At 40.9% G+C, this 18,146-nt stretch overlaps 4 protein-coding genes across 7 annotated transcripts in view; 1 reads left to right on the top strand and 3 right to left on the bottom strand.

The window, feature by feature from the left end:
• Positions 1 to 1,850, bottom strand: part of wipf2a (WAS/WASL interacting protein family, member 2a) — a 28,916-nt gene extending 27,066 nt beyond the window's left edge. The window contains exon 1 of one of the 3 annotated variants that reach the window (XM_061727269.1): positions 1,487 to 1,850. The gene's annotated coding sequence lies outside the window, so the exon portion shown is untranslated. Of the gene's footprint in view, positions 1 to 600; positions 772 to 1,476 lie in introns of those variants that run through there. The other 2 variants (XM_061727261.1, XM_061727278.1) reach the window with 2 other exon arrangements.
• A 3,245-nt stretch (positions 1,851 to 5,095) lies between these two features.
• Positions 5,096 to 5,893, top strand: mrpl21 (mitochondrial ribosomal protein L21). Its single transcript, XM_061733153.1, has 2 exons — positions 5,096 to 5,692; positions 5,733 to 5,893. The coding sequence occupies exons 1-2, from the start codon at positions 5,115 to 5,117 to the stop codon at positions 5,734 to 5,736; spliced, it is 582 nt and encodes a 193-aa protein (XP_061589137.1). The 5' UTR covers positions 5,096 to 5,114; the 3' UTR covers positions 5,737 to 5,893.
• Positions 5,894 to 6,814: 921 nt separating this feature from the next.
• Positions 6,815 to 10,742, bottom strand: c1h6orf120 (chromosome 1 C6orf120 homolog). 2 transcript variants are annotated; one of them, XM_061727292.1, is made up of 2 exons: positions 10,672 to 10,742; positions 6,815 to 8,794 (listed from the first exon to the last, which is right to left on the bottom strand). In XM_061727292.1, exon 2 carries the CDS (start codon positions 8,758 to 8,760, stop codon positions 8,209 to 8,211), a length of 552 nt encoding a protein of 183 aa, XP_061583276.1. In that variant the 5' UTR covers positions 8,761 to 8,794; positions 10,672 to 10,742; the 3' UTR covers positions 6,815 to 8,208. The 2 variants fall into 2 exon arrangements, with proteins under 2 accessions (XP_061583276.1, XP_061583285.1); XM_061727301.1 differs by lacking the exon at positions 10,672 to 10,742 and adding an exon at positions 9,929 to 10,604.
• A 1,109-nt stretch (positions 10,743 to 11,851) lies between these two features.
• npepps (aminopeptidase puromycin sensitive) overlaps positions 11,852 to 18,146 on the bottom strand; it is a 28,694-nt gene continuing 22,399 nt past the window's right edge. Inside the window, exons 20-23 of the mRNA XM_061727314.1 lie at positions 16,228 to 16,335; positions 15,852 to 16,007; positions 15,591 to 15,638; positions 11,852 to 13,905 (exon numbers count right to left, since the gene is read on the bottom strand). Coding sequence (XP_061583298.1) covers positions 13,759 to 13,905; positions 15,591 to 15,638; positions 15,852 to 16,007; positions 16,228 to 16,335 — 459 coding nt within the window. The 3' untranslated portion in view covers positions 11,852 to 13,758. The remainder of the gene's footprint in view (positions 13,906 to 15,590; positions 15,639 to 15,851; positions 16,008 to 16,227; positions 16,336 to 18,146) is intronic.

The raw sequence follows: 18,146 nt of genomic DNA on the forward strand, positions 1-18,146 counted from the left end.
ACAATAGGAGCTTACAGGGAATCATGGGAACACGCAGACGCAACAAGTAGTAAATTATTAATCAGCAAACACACTCGTCTTCAAAAATTACCTTTACGTCAAAAGTGATAAATACAGGGTTCCTACACATTTTTCAAGGTAAAATTCAAGCACTTTTCAAGCACTTTCAAGGGTCACTTTCAAAATCTTCAAGCACCTTATCGCTGGGGTAAAATATCTACAGGAATATATATACACTCATACATAATTATTTTTTCCGCTTTTTATCACAAGTATGTACATTGTATCGTGCTGTAAACATCTACTTCTGTTTCATCTTACTGATTTTATTTCTCCTTGTAATAACTAAACTATCCATCTGATCCAAATTTTGTGAAAGACAGTTATAATTTCAACCACTTCAAACCACTTTTCAGGCCTTGAAAACACATTGAAATTCAAGCACTTTCAAGGATTTCAAGCCCCCTAGGAACCCTGTAAATAAATGGTCGCCAAAGCCTTTTCTTTGTCATTAATAACACTGAAAGTAGTTGGATTGTGAAAACCTAATGGTTTCTATACAGCGACCAACACTTCCCTGATTACATGTTACTCACGTACATTGAGAGAAATGGCACCTTTCGTTGCGACAGGAACTTTTACGGGAACTTGATGCTTTAAATAATCCGAGTACTTTATAAATCACTTGATAAACACACGCAGGAGCAGGAGCAGCCTGTGACAGGGGCTGCTCCCAGGAGCAGCACACCTGAACCAGCAGGATCAGGCTCAGGTGCTGGATCAGGATCAGGATCGGGGGGGCCGGTGTTCTGACAACTTCTGCTACCTGCCGAGAAATGCTACTTTGTGGTTCTGCGCATGCGCACAGTCGATTTTCAAAGTTTGATTGCCACGCCAATCATTTCTTGCACGATGTAAAATTGATTATATGGGATGTTGATTATTTGATCCTTCAAAATACACTACCCATGACATGAATTGCATTACATAAAGGGATAAAGAGGCCTTTATTTATTACATAAGATGTGCAATATCATATGTGCAATATCGGCCAGTCTACCTCACACACACTCTACCTGCTTTTTTTGCACTGTTTATTTTCTTTCATTGTACTGTATATACTGCTCATATTTTTCATATATATATATATATATATATATATATATATAACTTTTTAGTCTCTTTTTACTCCTCACCTGCATGTGTGTGCTAAGTGTAGGCCTACTGCTGCCAACAAAATAAGTTTCCCCACTGAGGGAGAAAATAAAGGATTATCTTATCTTATCTTATTTAACCAGGCAGGTCATTAAGAACATTCTCATTTACAATGACGGCCTGGCAAGGACCATTTAGGGGGAAATGAAGTGGTTTAGGGAGTAAAACACAGTAAAATTGTAGCTCTGCAAAGGTAGAAACCCATTAGGGAGCATTTTTTGGCAAAGAAGCAGAAATTGTCAGAACACCGGCTGTACTCACCGGGTCTCACCAGAGGACTGCAGCTCTGCTCCCGGGCAGCATGGGTGATAACTGCATGGATGATGATTGTTGCTGGAGCTGCTGCAGCGCAGGAGTCTCGAACACCGCGACACCGCGGAGTGCAGTGTACCAGTGACGTCAGCAGGAGGCTGCAGGTTAGCCTAGCCGCTGTAGCCGCGTAGCTGCTCGGCCGCTCCGCTGTCAGTCCCGCTGTCTCTGCAAACACGCCCCGGGCGGCGGTAACAGCCCACGCCAGACAACACGGCGAGCTGGGTCGCCCCTCTTGATCGGTTTCAGCGGCAGCGGCAGAACTCCCCCCGCATTCCGGACCCGTGCGCGGAGCCAGACTCCCCGCCGACACCGATCCTGCTCAAACCCGGAAACGGGAACGAATGCTCAAAATGGAGGAGTCCCCAAGCTGCGTTCACGGGCCGCCGGAGATGGCAAACCTCACCTCAATAGAATTCTGATTCATTAAAAACGATCCGTGTGTTTTTATTCAGTTTGTGCAATTCTTGTTTTCTTTAGGGTAATCATCAGTACTGGAGATGAGGGGGGATGGCATCCCCCCCTGAAATAAAAACAGTCCAAGTCACCCCCCTGTAAAACTGACATCCCCCTTTCCATCCCTTATGTCATTTCATCAATGAATGTGGTTTTACTGCTATTTCAACATTTAGAGTCATCACCAGAAACATAACATCAGAAAAATAACTTATTTGACAATTTCCACCTGTTTCAAGTACATTTTCACTTGAAATAAGTAGGAAAATCTGCCACTGGGATTTATCTCCTTATTACAAGCAAAAAAATCTTGTTCCACTGGCAGATTTTTCTACTTATTTAAAATGAAAATCTACTTGAAACATGTGAAATTTTTTGTTTTTTCCAGTGATGAGTCTTGTTTTAAGTGTAATGAGATTTTTTTACTAAAATGAGACATTTTAACTAGAAATAAGACAAATATTCTTGTTAAGATTTTGAGTTTTTGCAGTGATCCATGTTACTTATCCTGTGAAGGACAGAGTCATATTGATAAGTTCAGAAAATTGTTTTTTATTGTTGTGTTTTGATGTATTTGATGTAAGCCCAGTGGATATTTAAAGCTTACAGAAGGCTGCATTTAACTGCTGCTATGTCATTCCTGCAGTATTTCTGCAGGTGTTTTGGTCACTGCTATTATTTGTAATATATTATATTATTTGTAATCAGCACAAATTATCTGTCCCCATATGATAAAATCCACCATCCCCCCTGATTTTTTTTTACAACTCGAGTACTGGTGATCATGACTATGATATTTAAGTGAGGTTTTATAGTTTACAGATGTGGTATCATGACTTCACATTTAAAAGGTGATTCTGTAGTTAGGCTACTTAACTGAATGAGCATCTCTCTTTTCTCTCCAACAGAATGTACAGCAGATAATAATGTAGTCTTTTTAATCATTTTCTTTTCTGTTTTGATACAAAGTCAAATTTAGATAATGATTCAAATCGTGTTAATATAAAGTACTTTTTAATACAGAGTAGTTCATGACCAACTCAAGCAGCTGCAAAGTGCCCAGGTCCTGCATGTACAAAACAAGCTGGACTCATCACCTCTTCATCATCGGCTTTGTAGTTGGTTTGAAGTGTTGTTTTCATGTTGTTTTGTCTTGGCTCTTCTAAACAGGACTCCACTTTTCATTATTTTTCTAATTGTGCCCCTGTGAACTTTAACACACATAATTGTAAAGGACATGCTGTCTGAGATGAACCTCTTACAATTTATGCAAATGTTCTGATGTTGCACAGTCAGATCTTGGGATGGACTTTTTGGGTTCTTTAAAAATGAACTACTGTCTCAAGTGTTTTTATCTTTTCCATTGTAGAAAATACCAAATATTTTAGTAATGAATTTTGTCACTCGACTCAGACTGATGAACCACTTCTTTAAAATCATTGCTCAGGTCGTTCCTCTTTGGCATTGTGTTAACATGCACATGAATGCTCCAGATCATCAAGCTGCCAAAACGTCTGCTTTTATACAGGGGCTCACATTTGCTGACGATCAGGTAATAAAGTCCATTTGATTAGCAGCGCGTGGTTGTTACTTACCCTTTTGATGTCCGCAAGGGTCAGAGTATCATTACCCCCAGTTCACGACCACAGGGGCAGATTGCTTGGAAAATGAAGACATTTTTGGCTCAGCTTTCCCTTCACAGCGGATGGTATACTCATTATTATTATAACTTATGTTGTCTCTGGTATTTCAGAGGGTGCTTGTTTATTTACTGTAGGCTATGTACTTTTTTAGTATTGACGGTCCATCATTAAAGTGCACACCAAACCACTTAAGCCATACCGTCTCTTTATCCTTTTTATAATAGATAAGCAAAATACTATGCAGTAGCTTTTACACATAATACAATTTGAATCTCCAACTTACTGCCAACAGTTTTACAACATTTGTTTTCACTCAAAAGGAGGTTATGTCATCCCCAACAACAGTTATGTGAAATAAAACGGTTCCGAATTTACTGAAGAGACTTTGATGTTAACTCACATGGAGGACTCCACCCACTAACACCAGCTGCTATGAACTGAGCAGTAAAGGCAAATTAAGATAACAATCTTACTTCCACATTGGCATCATTACGGAAGATTGTTGACGCTTGGGTTAGTACAAAATGTCAATTGTTTTGCTAAACTTGGTAGGTATTTTCTAACAAGCCTACTAATAAAAGGTCTACAGTACATATTATACATTAAAAAAATTATTTATATAAATTAATCTGATGATCTGAGGGGGGGGGGGGGGGGGGGGGGGGGGGCATTAAGAGATCACAAGTCAGTTTTCTCATAATACTGGATAAATGGGGAGGGTTATGTCAGGAAGGATGTCTGATGTATGACCTCGTTGAATTAGGGTGATTTGACGTGCTAACTCCTAAAGATGGGGGAATGCCATATGAAGAGGAAAGGACCAAGAGCATTGAACTACCTATTTCAGAGTTACAACATATACAGAGATGCCAGATAAAGAATGGAGATGTGCTCCACTTCTTCGACCTGTTGCCCTCTGGGAGGCGCTTCAGGTCCTTACGAACCCAAACAAAAAGACTCAGGGACAGCTTCTTCCCCAAAGCTGTGAACTTTCTTAACCAATAAACTACCTTATACTGTGCAATATTTTCTATTTTTCTATCCATAATGTTCCAATATTCCTTACCTATCTATGTCTACTCTTCCATCCTTTCAAGTGCAATATTCCTCCACCCATTCATGTACATTTTTATCCCCCCATTCACTCTTTTTTATAGTGTATATATATATTTATGTTTCCTGTTTTTCATTTTGTTGTTTACAGTACTTGTTTACATAGTCTTTGCATGTGTGCACTTTTACGGAGCTGCTGCCTAATCTCATTGTACCAGTATAATGACAATAAAGGCTTTCTATTCTATTCTATTCTATTTTTACTGTGATCAGAGTCTGATGTCGCAGTAAACTGCTAATCTGCGCGGCTCACTGAAGGACATAAGTTTGTGGTTACTCCACACTTTTGTGTTGTTGTTTTTGACAGCATAACCTCTTTGGGTCACGTGACCTGTGACGCATGCGCAGAGAGGACCGTCCCCACCGCTTCCTGTAAAGATGGCGGCGACCAGAGCAGCTGGTGTGTGGGGGACGTGCAGGTTTCTGCTGCGGGGAAACCCTCTCCTGGTCCCGGGGACCGCGCGGACTCGGAGCTCGGTGAGCGGGGACCTGCTGCCCCGAACCTCGCTGTCCCGGCCCCCGTGGTCCCGGCCCGCCGTGCTGGTGCCGGAGGACGAGCAGCGGAGGAACGCCGCGGTGCTGGCCGCCGTGGAGCGGCTGGTCCGCGGGCCCGACCTGGGCCGCCTGTTCGCCGTGGTGCACCTGGCCAGCCGGCAGTGGAAGGTGACGGCCGAGGACCTGGTGCTGCTGGAGAACCACCTGCAGGCGGACTGCGGGGAGCGGATCCTGCTGGAGAAGGTGCTGCTGCTGGGGGCCCGGGACTTCACCCTGCTGGGCCGGCCCCTGCTGGCCCGGGAGCTGGTCCGGGTGGAGGCCACGGTGCTGGAGAAGACCGAGTCCTGGCCCAAGGTCCACATGCGCTTCTGGAAGAGACACCGCTACCAGCGCCAGAGGACCGTGGTGCAGCCGCAGACCGTGCTGCGGATCAACAGCATCGAGGTGGCCCCGGGGCTGTGCTGAGGGGCCCCTGGGGGCCCCTGGTGGCCCTGGACTGTCCTGATGCCCCTGGACCGTCCTAGTGGCCCCTGGACTGTCCTAGTGGCCCCCGGACCCCTGGACCGTCCTGGTGACCCCTGGACCCCCGGACTGTCCTAGTGGCCCTGGTGACCCCGGACTGTGCCGAGGGCCCCTGCCTGTCCTGATGGTCCCTGAGGGCCCCCGACTGTCCTGATGGTCCCTGAGGGCCCCCGGACCCCCGGACTGTGTTGATGATGGCCCCTGAGGGCCCCGGACCCTGGACAGGGACGGGCTCCAGCGGGGTCATCCGTTCTGTTTGGCTCAAGTTTGTTTGTCTCAAAGTTGCTATGAAATAGAAATACACCTAAGCGGGTCAAATGTGGCTCATTTCTTCAGTTTATTCTTGTAAATAAATAAACTTTAACTCTGCAGAGATGCAATCGTGTTTGAGCTGGATGATTTCTGTTGAATCAGGTTTTGAAGCCCAATTTGTGCTAAAATATAGAACAGCTAAAAAAAGAAAAAAAATCTTTCTTCAGTCATTTAACATTGTGTAAAGCAGGGGTCTGAAAACTTTATCAAAAGAGCCATTTTGCCCCCACTTCTACAAAAAAAAAAAAAAATTGTTGGGAGCCGCAAGAAATAACAGATTTAAAAAGTTTTCACCTTTTTATTTTAGCTGTTACAACCCCTAAATATAATAGAAGTGCAGTGTGCATTTGTAGGCATACTTTGAAATAAATTAAACTGAACTGTAGGCCTATTTCAGTCTATATTTGTGTAAAAGTAAAATAAAAATACCCCACTCTAATATAAAAAAGTTTAGCTGCAGCTCTAAAAAAAATAGAAATAAAAAAAAATAGGTCTTTTAGATTAGATAACTGCCCAACAAAATAAACTAATATGACTAAAAATGAATTCAGAAATATCATTTATGTTGGTTTTTTTTTTCAAGGCCAAAGGGAGCCGCTACAATGAGGATGAAGAGCTGCAGGTTGCAGACCCCTGCTGGAAATTTCCCCTCTGGGGGACTATTAAAGGATTTCTTATCTAAAGCTTTAGACATCAAATGTGTGAGAGCAAAAAAGAAACTAACAATTCAGAAAGTTCACAAGACAAAGTATGCAAAACATTTTTATTTTTAAACCTGGTTGAATCGTCTGGAGACAGGATAAGGGCTCGGACTGTTCCAAGAGATTATCTGAAGGCACTATTTAGCATTTATGTTCAATTGTAACAAAGTTTAGATGTGATACCCAGGACTGCAGATGTGTTAGAAAGCTGATGCCTCGTCCAACAGGCAAAAACAGTGATGAACCCAAATAAAATGTTGCTACTGGTGTAATAAATCAGCTTTGCAGCCTGAAAAAAATATTAATTGAAAAAGAAGAATAATTTCCATTTAACTTAATGATCTGCCTTTTGGAAAAAAAACAAAAACAAACTTTTAATTGATGCCCAACCATAAAATCAACCATCTATGTCACAAAGACAAAGTAAAGGCCTAAACAGAACTCGGTGGTAAAGACAGGTTAAATCAAACGAGTGGGTTTTCTTTTTTCATTCACAACTGAGTTACTCACTTCATTAACTTCAGGACTTAAGAATCTGTTCAGTTCATCTGAAAGTAATTTGTAAATGCCCAGTTATTAGCTTCTCTCGGTACCAGTACAATAAGACATGCTGTCAAAGATGCACAAAAAAGGAATATAAGTTTGCCGTCCTCATTCTGTAGCAAATAACACCCTCAAGTCAACAGGCCCTCGTTCAATCCTATTCTATTATTTAAAATGTTAAAAGCCGTTTAGCTCTTTTCTGTAAGTGTGTAGTGACATTTTGGCATAAATGTCTGCTGGAGTAAAGAGAGCGAGCACAGACAGAGAAGGGATCCAGATGTTGCACATCAGAAACTGCTGAACAGACCAGTGGCCGAGTCTGTGGTCTGAGTTTGTTAATACTGACTTTAACATTTACCTCAATGTAAGGGCATAGAAACCGTAGTTCAGATATGTGAAACCAATAACACACTTGCACTCAGAATGAGGACAGCAGATTTACATTTATATCATTTTTTACATAGTTAGTTTGCGATGGGGCCACTTCACAACGTGGTTCACCACAGAGCTGCATCAAGATGGACGACATCCATGGCTGAAGACTCCAGAAACAATTACCTCCATAAATGGTACCACATGTAAAAATCAGGTCATGGGCATTAAATAGATTTGAGAATGCTGAGGCAATGTTACACCCCGCCAACTGTCACAGACTGTTTCACACTTGCTTATCACATAAAAAGACTTTGGGAAACATCGTCTAAAAGGCCTAGCTTCACTGGTGAATTCTGCACAGTGATTCAACAAAGTCTAAACTACAATTTATGCTTTTAAACCTGACTTAAGTCTGAACGTTAACAAAGGAGAGAGAAAGGAAAGAGAAAAAAAAAAAGCTTTTCTATGTAATAAATCAACAACAGAATCTTCCCCTGAAACATAGCAGAAACAAAAAACTATTTTCAAAACAGTATTTCAAGTATTATCTTTAAAAGTCCAATGAGGATAGTCCAAAGGATTGACTCTTCTTCCTCAAATTCACGCTCTGCTGAATGACCAGATTTCTTTTGCTTATGTTCCTCTTCGTATGAACCCTTTTCAAATGGGTCCTGGTGTACCGTCTCATCATAAAACACTCGCATTTCAAACTCGCTCTCCCGATGAGACGGGTGGCCGTAAATGCCGATCCCCACGGGCCTGGTGAAGTCCCCTGGAACGACCACAATATCGTGGCCACAGGTGGCCGACTGCAGCTTGTAGGTGTCAAACTTTGGATGCAGGGTTTTATCTGACACATACAGGTCTGCATCTCCCTTGAGGCTTTGCATGTGCAAAATGATGCGCCCGTCGTGGTTGAGGCGCAGATAGCTGTAGTTTCCTGCCCCGATGTGGCCCTGAACCACATGGAGCAGAACCCACTCTTCAGGCACATTGCTGTCCTCCAGGGGGCTTAGGAAGCTTCTTGCCTGTGAAAGCAGGAGGACGATGACCAGCGTAGTGCAGCTCAGCATCATGGTGAAGGCATCAGTCAGGCAGTGACCAGACAGCCTGCAAGACAGACAGGATGATTCACAAAGAGCCGGACTCAATCTCTAAATTTAATCAGGGACGGACCTCGAAACTCTGCTTTCAAAGCCAGGCCATTACAATTAAGATGCAAACAACAAAATGCAAGATGAGAATACTGTACACAAGTTAAGTCAGTAACGTTCACATCATTTTCAACATCCAACTTGAGTTGCCGGAGACAAGAATCCTGTTAGATAACATCTTTTTTCAACTTTTCATCCATCTTGTACAATACCAGTGTTTGTATACAAGACGGGTGTGTAAGGGACTCTAGATTTACCCATATGACTGAGAATCTACATTACTGTGGAAGTGCTTTGCTATTCTATCAGAAATTATCAATCCAGCTCCTGTATTGATATTTATAGTTAATACATGCACTATGTTTTCTTTTAAAATCCATCTATGGAGATTACACTTGTTTGTAGGGGTGGGTTAAAAATATCGATATTTTATCGATATGCATGTGTAGGAATGATTATTGATACATAAATCCAAGTATCGATTAAAAAAATAAAAAATTAAATTAAATTTTTTTTTTTAATCCCGATTTTTTCCCCGATTTTATCACCCAGTGCTCCTACCTAAGTCAGTCCTGGGCATTGCTCCATCTACCAACCCCGGGAGGCCCTGCACTGAGTTCAAGTCTCCTCCTTACTTGAGGAGTGAGCAGGCTGCTTCTTTTCACCAGGCAGGGTGGGGTTTCTCTGGCCGGACGTGGCGCGTGGAAGGATCATGTTATTCCCTTATTGTAACCAGAATATCGATATCGAATCGTATCGTATCGGAAATCGTATCGTCTTGGGACCTAGTGTATCGGAATCGTATCGGGAGGTCAGTGATGATACCCAGCTCTACTTGTTTGCATCATAAGAAGAGTAAGAGAAGACTAAAATGGGGCACAAATCATAAATTAATAATTTCCCAAGAGCCTTATTTACAGTTGAATGTGCATTATCCATGATTTGACAACACAATAAATCAATTCAAAAACATACACAATGTCTGAAACTACTGCAGAAGAAACGATCAAACAAACTTAAACTTACTTATTGTGTATCAGCAGACAACTTTTAACAGTAACAAATATAGGATATTTAAAAGCAAACTTACTTGTGACGCTTAAAACACAATCATTGGGTGTGAAACTAAATAAAAGAGATCCCAGCAAACTAAATATACCGACACCCGGAGCTCTGGATCTCGGAATAATCATTAACTATGTGATACAGTAGTTTTTCTAAATGGAGAAGCAAGACTCAGCTAGTGTCGTGTCCTCAGCTCAGTGAAAGCAGTTAAAAATAAACTGTCAAGTTTCCTCCCGAGTCTGACCTTTGAACAGGTTTGTACCGGCAGATCTGCTGTTTAACCGCCCATCAAATATCTGTTTTACCGCCTCACATCATACAACACCAACTGACAGACAGAAGACTACAGAAAAGGAGAGAGAATACTACAGAAAAGGAAAGAAAACAGAGACATTATAATAAAACCTGGAGTCCTAATTATGTATAAATGTAACTTAACACCTGTAAAGCTTCACATAACAGCCTAAATGATTACAGAAAAATACAATAATCACACCAATGAAAGCCTAAACGATGTATTACTCATAACTGTTTAGGGAGAGATATAAATAAATGTTTAGGGAGAGATATAGATAAGTGTTTAGGGAGATTTGTTTGCAGGGCTGAGCTAACAGCTACTGGCGGAGCTAACGACCGCAGCGACTCTGTCGCAGGCTTTCACCTTTCAGCAGAAATAATTACAGTTTCGATAAGCTAGAAGGAATTAAATAACCTTAGCGTTGACAAATAAGTCCCGGAGTCGTTTAAAACAACGCCGGGTTTACTTACACAGCCTGGCCAGCATTTTCAGCTCTGTGCAGCAGCCACGAAGTTCACTTCTTCGCTTCCCGTCTCTCCCGGTCCGACAAAAGGCCGGCGGCGCTGCAGCGCCCCCTTCCGGCCCCCGGCGGCGCTGCAGCGCCCCCCATAACAGACATTAAAAAAAAAAAATCCCCCCTCAGAAAAATAAGAAAAATAGAGAAACATATTTTCTCATCAACAAAACAAATTAAAACATTTTCAAATAACAAAATAACATATTTGAACCATTTTCAGACAATAAAATAACTGAAAAAATCTGAAAAATGGTTCAAATATGTTATTTTGTTACTTGAAAATGTTTAAATATGTTTATGTATAATATGCTTTGTTGATGAGAAAATATGTTTCTCTATTTTTCTTATTTTTGTGAGGGGGGATATATATTGTTTTTCGGCACTACCTTGTTCTCTATAGCTGATATAACACGAATTACTCCTATGTGGGATCAATAAAGTTCTTATTTTTGCCATCTGAGAAAATTAAATATATTATATTTGGGGCCTAAATGTTTCCCAAGTATATTAGTGCGTATGTGAATGAATAAATGAGACGTAAAACGTACATTTCTTTGTAGAAAGGCGCTTTATGAAAATAAGTCCATTTACTTATATAGTTTACAGCGCAGTCTTGCCACATCCAATATGGCGGCGACGTTGACGTATCGCAGCAGCGGGCAAGAACCATAGATCCATGGCAAGAACCCGTTTTATAATCGATCCATGGCAAGAACACTCGATGTGGCGTCTACGTAGATATGTCTATGGCGCCCCCTACCGGCCAGTTGGTGCACACGGCCGGTCCGTGTGCTCAGAAGAGACATTACTTCTCTTCTTTTGTACTCGTTTTCGTTGAGGTCATTGAAAGATATTTTATCATTTCGCCATTGAATCAACGGAAACATATCTTTCCATAGGATAAAACAATCTAGTTTTGTTTATCTCGTGCTTACCCATGCATCCTGATAAATGTTCTGTACTTGTAACAAAGAAAATATGTAGCCTCATACCAAGTTAAGGAGTTCTAGTATTGTTCACGGCTGATAAGAGCTCTAAGAGTTGACCTTTCAACAGGACTGCAACCTGAATCTTCCTCTACTGAAATGGAAAGATTTGATACGTTTGAGAAATGTCCTGTACAAACACGTGCCTTATCATCAAGTGTTACTTTATTAGACTGCATATATACAATTGCCTTGGCAACATCTATTTGAAAAGCTGTCCTGGACAACAGCTTCTCCTCCTCTCCAGATTTAAAACCACAAAGAAATTCCACATATTGAACTAAAAATCAGATTATTTTCAAACGGACAAACATTTAACGTCTCAGCATGATAAAAAACAAAACAAAAACAAACTTAAAGCTGCCTGAACATCCATTACAGTTTCAGCTTCCCCTCTGAGATCATGTCAATATGCACACATTTTACTCTCCTAATTCAGCAGTTATGTATAAACATTATCCATCTGTGTACATGCGGCTAGAATCTCTGCGCTTACGTGAGATCATTCATAGAAATTTGAATTTGTCTTCAGGCATCGGCATTCACACATCACTCAAAAATCAACATGTACAGATTTCACATCAGGTGTTTTTAGAATCCTTTTGCACTTTAATGATCACCAACTGTAGTTTAACAAAAAAAAAAAGAAAAGAAAAGAAAAAGAACAACAACAAATGTTCCAAGGGGAAGTGTCTCGAAAATACGCTTGATGACTTGGTTGGTGTGTTTCCAAAAAAACACAACAAATTATAAATTCTATGTAGATATACTCGTTCAACAAGTCTGCATAATCTGTCACATTAGATATATTTCATATTATGTGGAAGTCACCTCTTATCACTTCAAATGTTCAATATTTACTGCAAACCAGTGGACCAATTTAAGGCTTCCAAGTTCGACAGTGAAGTCAAAGTCGATCCGTCACGTCCAGGGATTCTGGAGCGGGCCTCGCCAGACGCTACGATGATGCGTGTCCTGATGTTACTGATGAATGAAAAGGCCCCGATAAGTAGTGTTGTGATCTTTTTCTTTACGTGTTCACAGAATATAAGATTATCTAAACATTTAAATAAATCACTGCACCTGATGTCTTATAAAAACACTCCTGATTCTTCATTTGTTGGAGACGGATAAAGAAACAGGAATAAATATGCTGCTGGATGATTGAAATGATAGATTCTGAATAGAGCTTGAAGGTTTTCTTTCAGGCAGATGAAGGGAGGAACCGGGTTGTTATGAAACGTTGCCATCATTTGTTTTAAAAGAACATCAGCAAAAAAAACACCAACAACAAAAAAAAAAAAAAAAAAAAAAACCCAACAAAAAACCGTTTGCATTATACAGTTTACAACGGAGTACCATGCTAGTGCTGCTTGCCTCGTCTTAACCGTTTATTAGCAATGGACAAATCAGTGCTGCTGGGAACTACAACACACTACTGTTATTAACCCCATTCTGCCCAGGTACCTGCTGCTTTCTCTCAATCACAACGCTCTGAAGACAAGGGGGGAAAGGGGGGAGAAACAAACTGAGGAGAGGTAAAGACTAAATCTGAAATGTCACCGTTTGCACATAGAACTTAGTGAGATGAAGAAAAGCTGAAACACTTCATACAGTCCACATGAGTGGCAGCAGAAACAAATGGGTAGGAAACGCTCTCAGTCTTCTCAGCTACGATGCAGAGGTGGGTCGAGGGTTTGAGCATGTGATGAAGATCATAACCGCGGGCCGTGCTGTTCCTGCAACTACGCTGAGCACCAGCTTAACAACGCTGCATGGCGACACGCACGCGTGTCCTCTGCTCGTGGACAGAATGGGGGTAAAACTACATTCCTGGTCTGACTAAAATGGAGTTTTGCTTGTTAATGTAGAAAGAGGCTCCTCATCTTTCCAAAACTCTCCAGTTCTTGGCTTTGTCATCTTGGTTCGTACAGTTTTTTGCGAGTATGCTCTGGTCTCCTGCTCTGGTCTGTAGTTTGAAGGGGGGAGGGGGCGAGGCGGGGCGAAGCAGCTATGATGCTGGGGGGGGAGGAGGAGGAGGCAGGTGGAGCAGCTCAGACGGGGGGCCCCTTGCGCTGCAGTAGATACTGCTGGATGTCGTCTGCATCCCGCTTCAGCCAGGCGGCGTTGAGGAGGATGTTCTCGCAGCATTGCTGCACCGTGCGCTCGGCGGCCGGGGCCGGGTGGCTCTCGAAGAAACTCTGCAGGGACAGAGGAGCTGTTAAACACCCATACAATCTGGCACTAACTGCACACCAGCACTCAATTAACACCTTATTCATTTTTGAACAAAAAAAGCAGAGCATTTTATTTAAATGTTTTGTTGTGTAGATCAGTGTCTCCCAACCTGGGGTCCCCCCCCCCCTGGGGGGGCGCCAGAGATCTCTGGGGGGACGCGAAACTTTGTCTGCTTTGAAATTATGCAGTTGTAAAGATTATATTTGCAAATGAGTCATTCATAAGACATTGTTAGGATTAATTTATGAATGTCTTGAATATTTTTTGTGTTTTTTGGTGACAAACACAGATATAATAATAACACTAATAATAACACATAATAATAATCAAGACTGCCTATCTCATTTAACGATTCATCTCTTGTAATTTTCATACCTCTGCTGTTTTTAAATGCTTTTGATGTTTCTTTTAAATGTATTCTGCGGGCTTTCTTTTAACATGTTGTGTACGGCGACTTTGAGTGCCTAGAAAGGCGCCTTAGAAATGACATTTATTATTATTATTATTATTATTATTATTATTATTATTATTATTATTATTATTATTACAATATCATTACTCAACATTTAATCTACTCCGACAGGTTGTTAAAGGAAAAATGTTAAAAAAAAAATGTTGGTCTCATATTAAAAGAGACATTTTTCAGAAATATTTTTATGTCCTTTTGTGCATATTTTATACATTGGTGACATTGGAGAAAAACAAAGTCATCTGTATACAGAGTAAACCAAAGAGAAATGTATAAAAAAAACATAATTAATGTTCATTTTTTCAATTAAAGTCTATTTTTGTGCTAGTACGTACGGGTCGGGGGCCCGGCTGGTCTTAGACACAAGTAGGGGGGGACAAGGAAAAAAGGTTGGGAACCACTGGTCTAGATTATTCTATCACTACATTTTCTTATTGTTTAGCGCTGCCTCATTTCTTTCTCTCTTTTTTTTTTTTTAAAAGATTTTTGTGGCTGTAGTGGCCTTTATTCAAGCGTAGACAATAAAAGGGGCAGAGAGACAGAGAATGGGGACGACATGCAGCAAAGGACCGCTGGCTTTAGCCACCGTGCCGCCCAGCGCTGCCTGATCTCTCATTAAATACCAGCCTAATCACCTGCTTGAGGTTAGAACAACAGCATGATTGAGCTGTTGGGGGATTTAATCAGCTCATGCCATCAGTATTTCAGCTTTTAGAAATCGCAGCATCTCGCCCTTTTCTCCTGGTCAGACGTCATGATCTTCTAACTTTGAAAGCAAGACATTTGTCTTAGATTGCGACTTCTGCATTAAGAGGAATAAAGCTGAGAGACCATAAGATTCCCTCATTAGTCCTGTTTTCTCTCAACAGTATTTGGAGATGTTGCCTCACTGGTTTCAACAAGCTTAGATTTCCAAAGAAAAGCTGAACAACATCTTCAGACTGCAGACTCCCCCAGTGCACAAAGGGAAGAAAATGTGACCAATAACGGCTGCAAAAACTGTGTTTGTAAAAGACTCATTCTGCCCCCTAGTGGTCAAAAACAGTTAAAGTATCCAAATGAAACATTTATACTACCTGGTAGCGACGCTAGATCTAAAAATGACACTTTTACAGTTTCCTACAGGAGCATTTCACAGAATAAAACCCTTCAAACATGAATAAAGACTTTTTTTCTCACCTTAACTTCTGCAGCCATTTTATCGATGGCGAATCCATCAACTGTGAGCTGCACACACAGATAAAGAGCAAAATGTGACTCCAAAAAAAGTAGGAATGACAGTTGAGTCCAGTTGTGACATGTAGAAAAAAATAACAGGGTAAAACTTCCCCCAAGGCTTTTCTTTATCTTTAAATCAACAATAGTGTGCAGGACACTGAGGACCTTGGAGGACTGTTGAGAGTAAATGAGTGGCTGCAGGTTGTGTTTTTTCTTCCAAACCTTAATGAGTCGTGATATGAGGAAGCCTCCCTGGTAGCGGTTGTAAAGCTCCTCCCAGTTGTCCTTGACAAACTTCCACGCAGCTTTCCTGCCTTGTTTGCCGCTTCCTGCCACTCCTCCGATTACAGATACCGTGTCCTGAGGACGAACCTCCTCCTGCCCGGATCCATATCCACACGGTAGAAATTAGTTAGGAAACTTCAACCACTACCAAACAATGTTACTCTTGATCTGGATCTTACAATAAGAGTTGTGACTTTTGTGGCTAAAATCTTCTGCCACTTAGTTATATTTAACACTGGACCTTACACGCGTCTTCCTGTCTCCTTGTAAATAACAGTGGAGTCATGAGTTTGGAGTTAACAATGTTGCGTACCGAGAGAGCGAAGCTGAGCACTTTCTGGACGAGGTCGGGAGCAGAGATGGCCCCGAGAACCCGCTCAATTCGATTCTTCTCTTCCTGCATGTCTGCTTGCTTGTGCAGCTGAGAAGGTAAAGACAAAGAAAATCCGATCAAAGAGATGAACAGCTGCTGGGAAAAATCTGAATCTCTGTCAATGCATGAATCCATCAAACTTAATTAGAGGCCGACGCAGGAACAGCCGCTCAGCCTGCACGTCTGGAGACTAGGCCTGTGTTGAAAAAAATCTATTTCCCAATTCTAAATCGATTCTCATATTAATTCCTAAAAATCGATTCATATGTCTAAAGATCGATTTTTTTTTTAAATTTATTTATTTATGGAATTTTTCTTCATTATTACATTACAACTTTTGGTTATTTTTTTGTTTATCCCCAAAAAAGGAATGTTTTGTTGGACACGAGAATAACTGGTGCCATGTTTTTGCCTTTAAATATGTTTAAAGGTATGAAAACATTAAAGTGTTAGGTTATAATTGCATAAGTTGTCTATATTTCATTACTTTATAAACTGTCTTGGGGTTACATTTAACAACAAACCAAATGCTGAAAAATTAAAAAACCAAAATAGACCAAAAAAGGAACAAATAAAAACAGAATGTGGGAAAAAATAAAAGCGATTTGATCCGTCTCTGTTTCCTCCCTGGATCTGTTTGGTAATTCTGCCCCACGATGTTTCTGAAAGCAGTTCTATCAGCATTCTGGGAGCTGATTGGTCCTTACAGCATCATTAGCTGCAATACTTGCTGTTTAATCTCAATATAATACTAGTAGTAACATGTTGCAGAACTACAGTCATATAATTCATGCAACAGCTCAAAAAACACTTTTAATAACACTAACCCAAATCAATATCGGAATCGAATCGAATCAAATCTTGATAATCGATTCTGAATCTTAAGAATCAGAATCGAATTGATTCTTGACATTTGAATGGATCCCCAGCCCTACTGTAGACGGCAGGATGAACCCGGAGCAACCAGACGTCTCCCCAGAGCAGCCCTGACTCACCGCTCACCGAGTGGTTAGTGTTGCGCTAGAAGATGCATCTGTTTGACTGGTTTCAACACGAGTTCATCACATGATCAGTGAAGTTTAACACGAGCAGCGTCCTTGTTTGGATCTGCTCAAGACTTTCAGTTTAGAAGGTACAGCATTACAGCGCCAAACCAACTGCAACCACGAGTCAAACTGGCTCAACCTTTCCAACAGTGTAGGAGCAGAAGTGCAGAAGCAACGCTGAAAATCAACTTTGGTGGAACAATTTCACAGTTTTCACTCTTGTATGATATATTTTTCTTATGATATGAATTTTTCATATACCGTAATACCGGTGAGTATGTACAGTACACAACGTTGGGAACGCCGCGCGGTGGAATGTGGCGCCGCTGGACACTGTTTGTGAGGGGACTGTTTAGCAGTAGTGATGCACAGATTGTTCGGTAACCCAAATTGTTCGGCCAAAAATGGCAAAAAAACACTTTCGGTGTTCGGTGGAATAAGTGGGAAAAAAAACGAACAATTAATAACGGCGTTGTAATATAAGGAAATAGACTGGCCGCTATCGTACCGGTTGCACCACAAACATAAATCATTGGCCAACCAAAAAGTAACCACATAAGAATTTTACCAACATTCACCAGGAGGTGGAACCAAAACAACATAATGCTGGGAAATTAAAACATGTTCAGTTTTTTATGTTCAATAACTATTTTCTACTTTGTAATTTTGTAAAAGATTTTTTTCTTTGAAAAGCCTAAATCAAATTTATATACATATATATATATATATATATATATATATATATATATATATATATATATATATATATGCTTTATTATAAGTGCCGCCACCTCATTGTAAACTGCATCATTT

This window comes from Cololabis saira, chromosome 1, assembly GCF_033807715.1.
Source record: "Cololabis saira isolate AMF1-May2022 chromosome 1, fColSai1.1, whole genome shotgun sequence".
Classification (NCBI taxonomy): domain Eukaryota; kingdom Metazoa; phylum Chordata; class Actinopteri; order Beloniformes; family Belonidae; genus Cololabis; species Cololabis saira.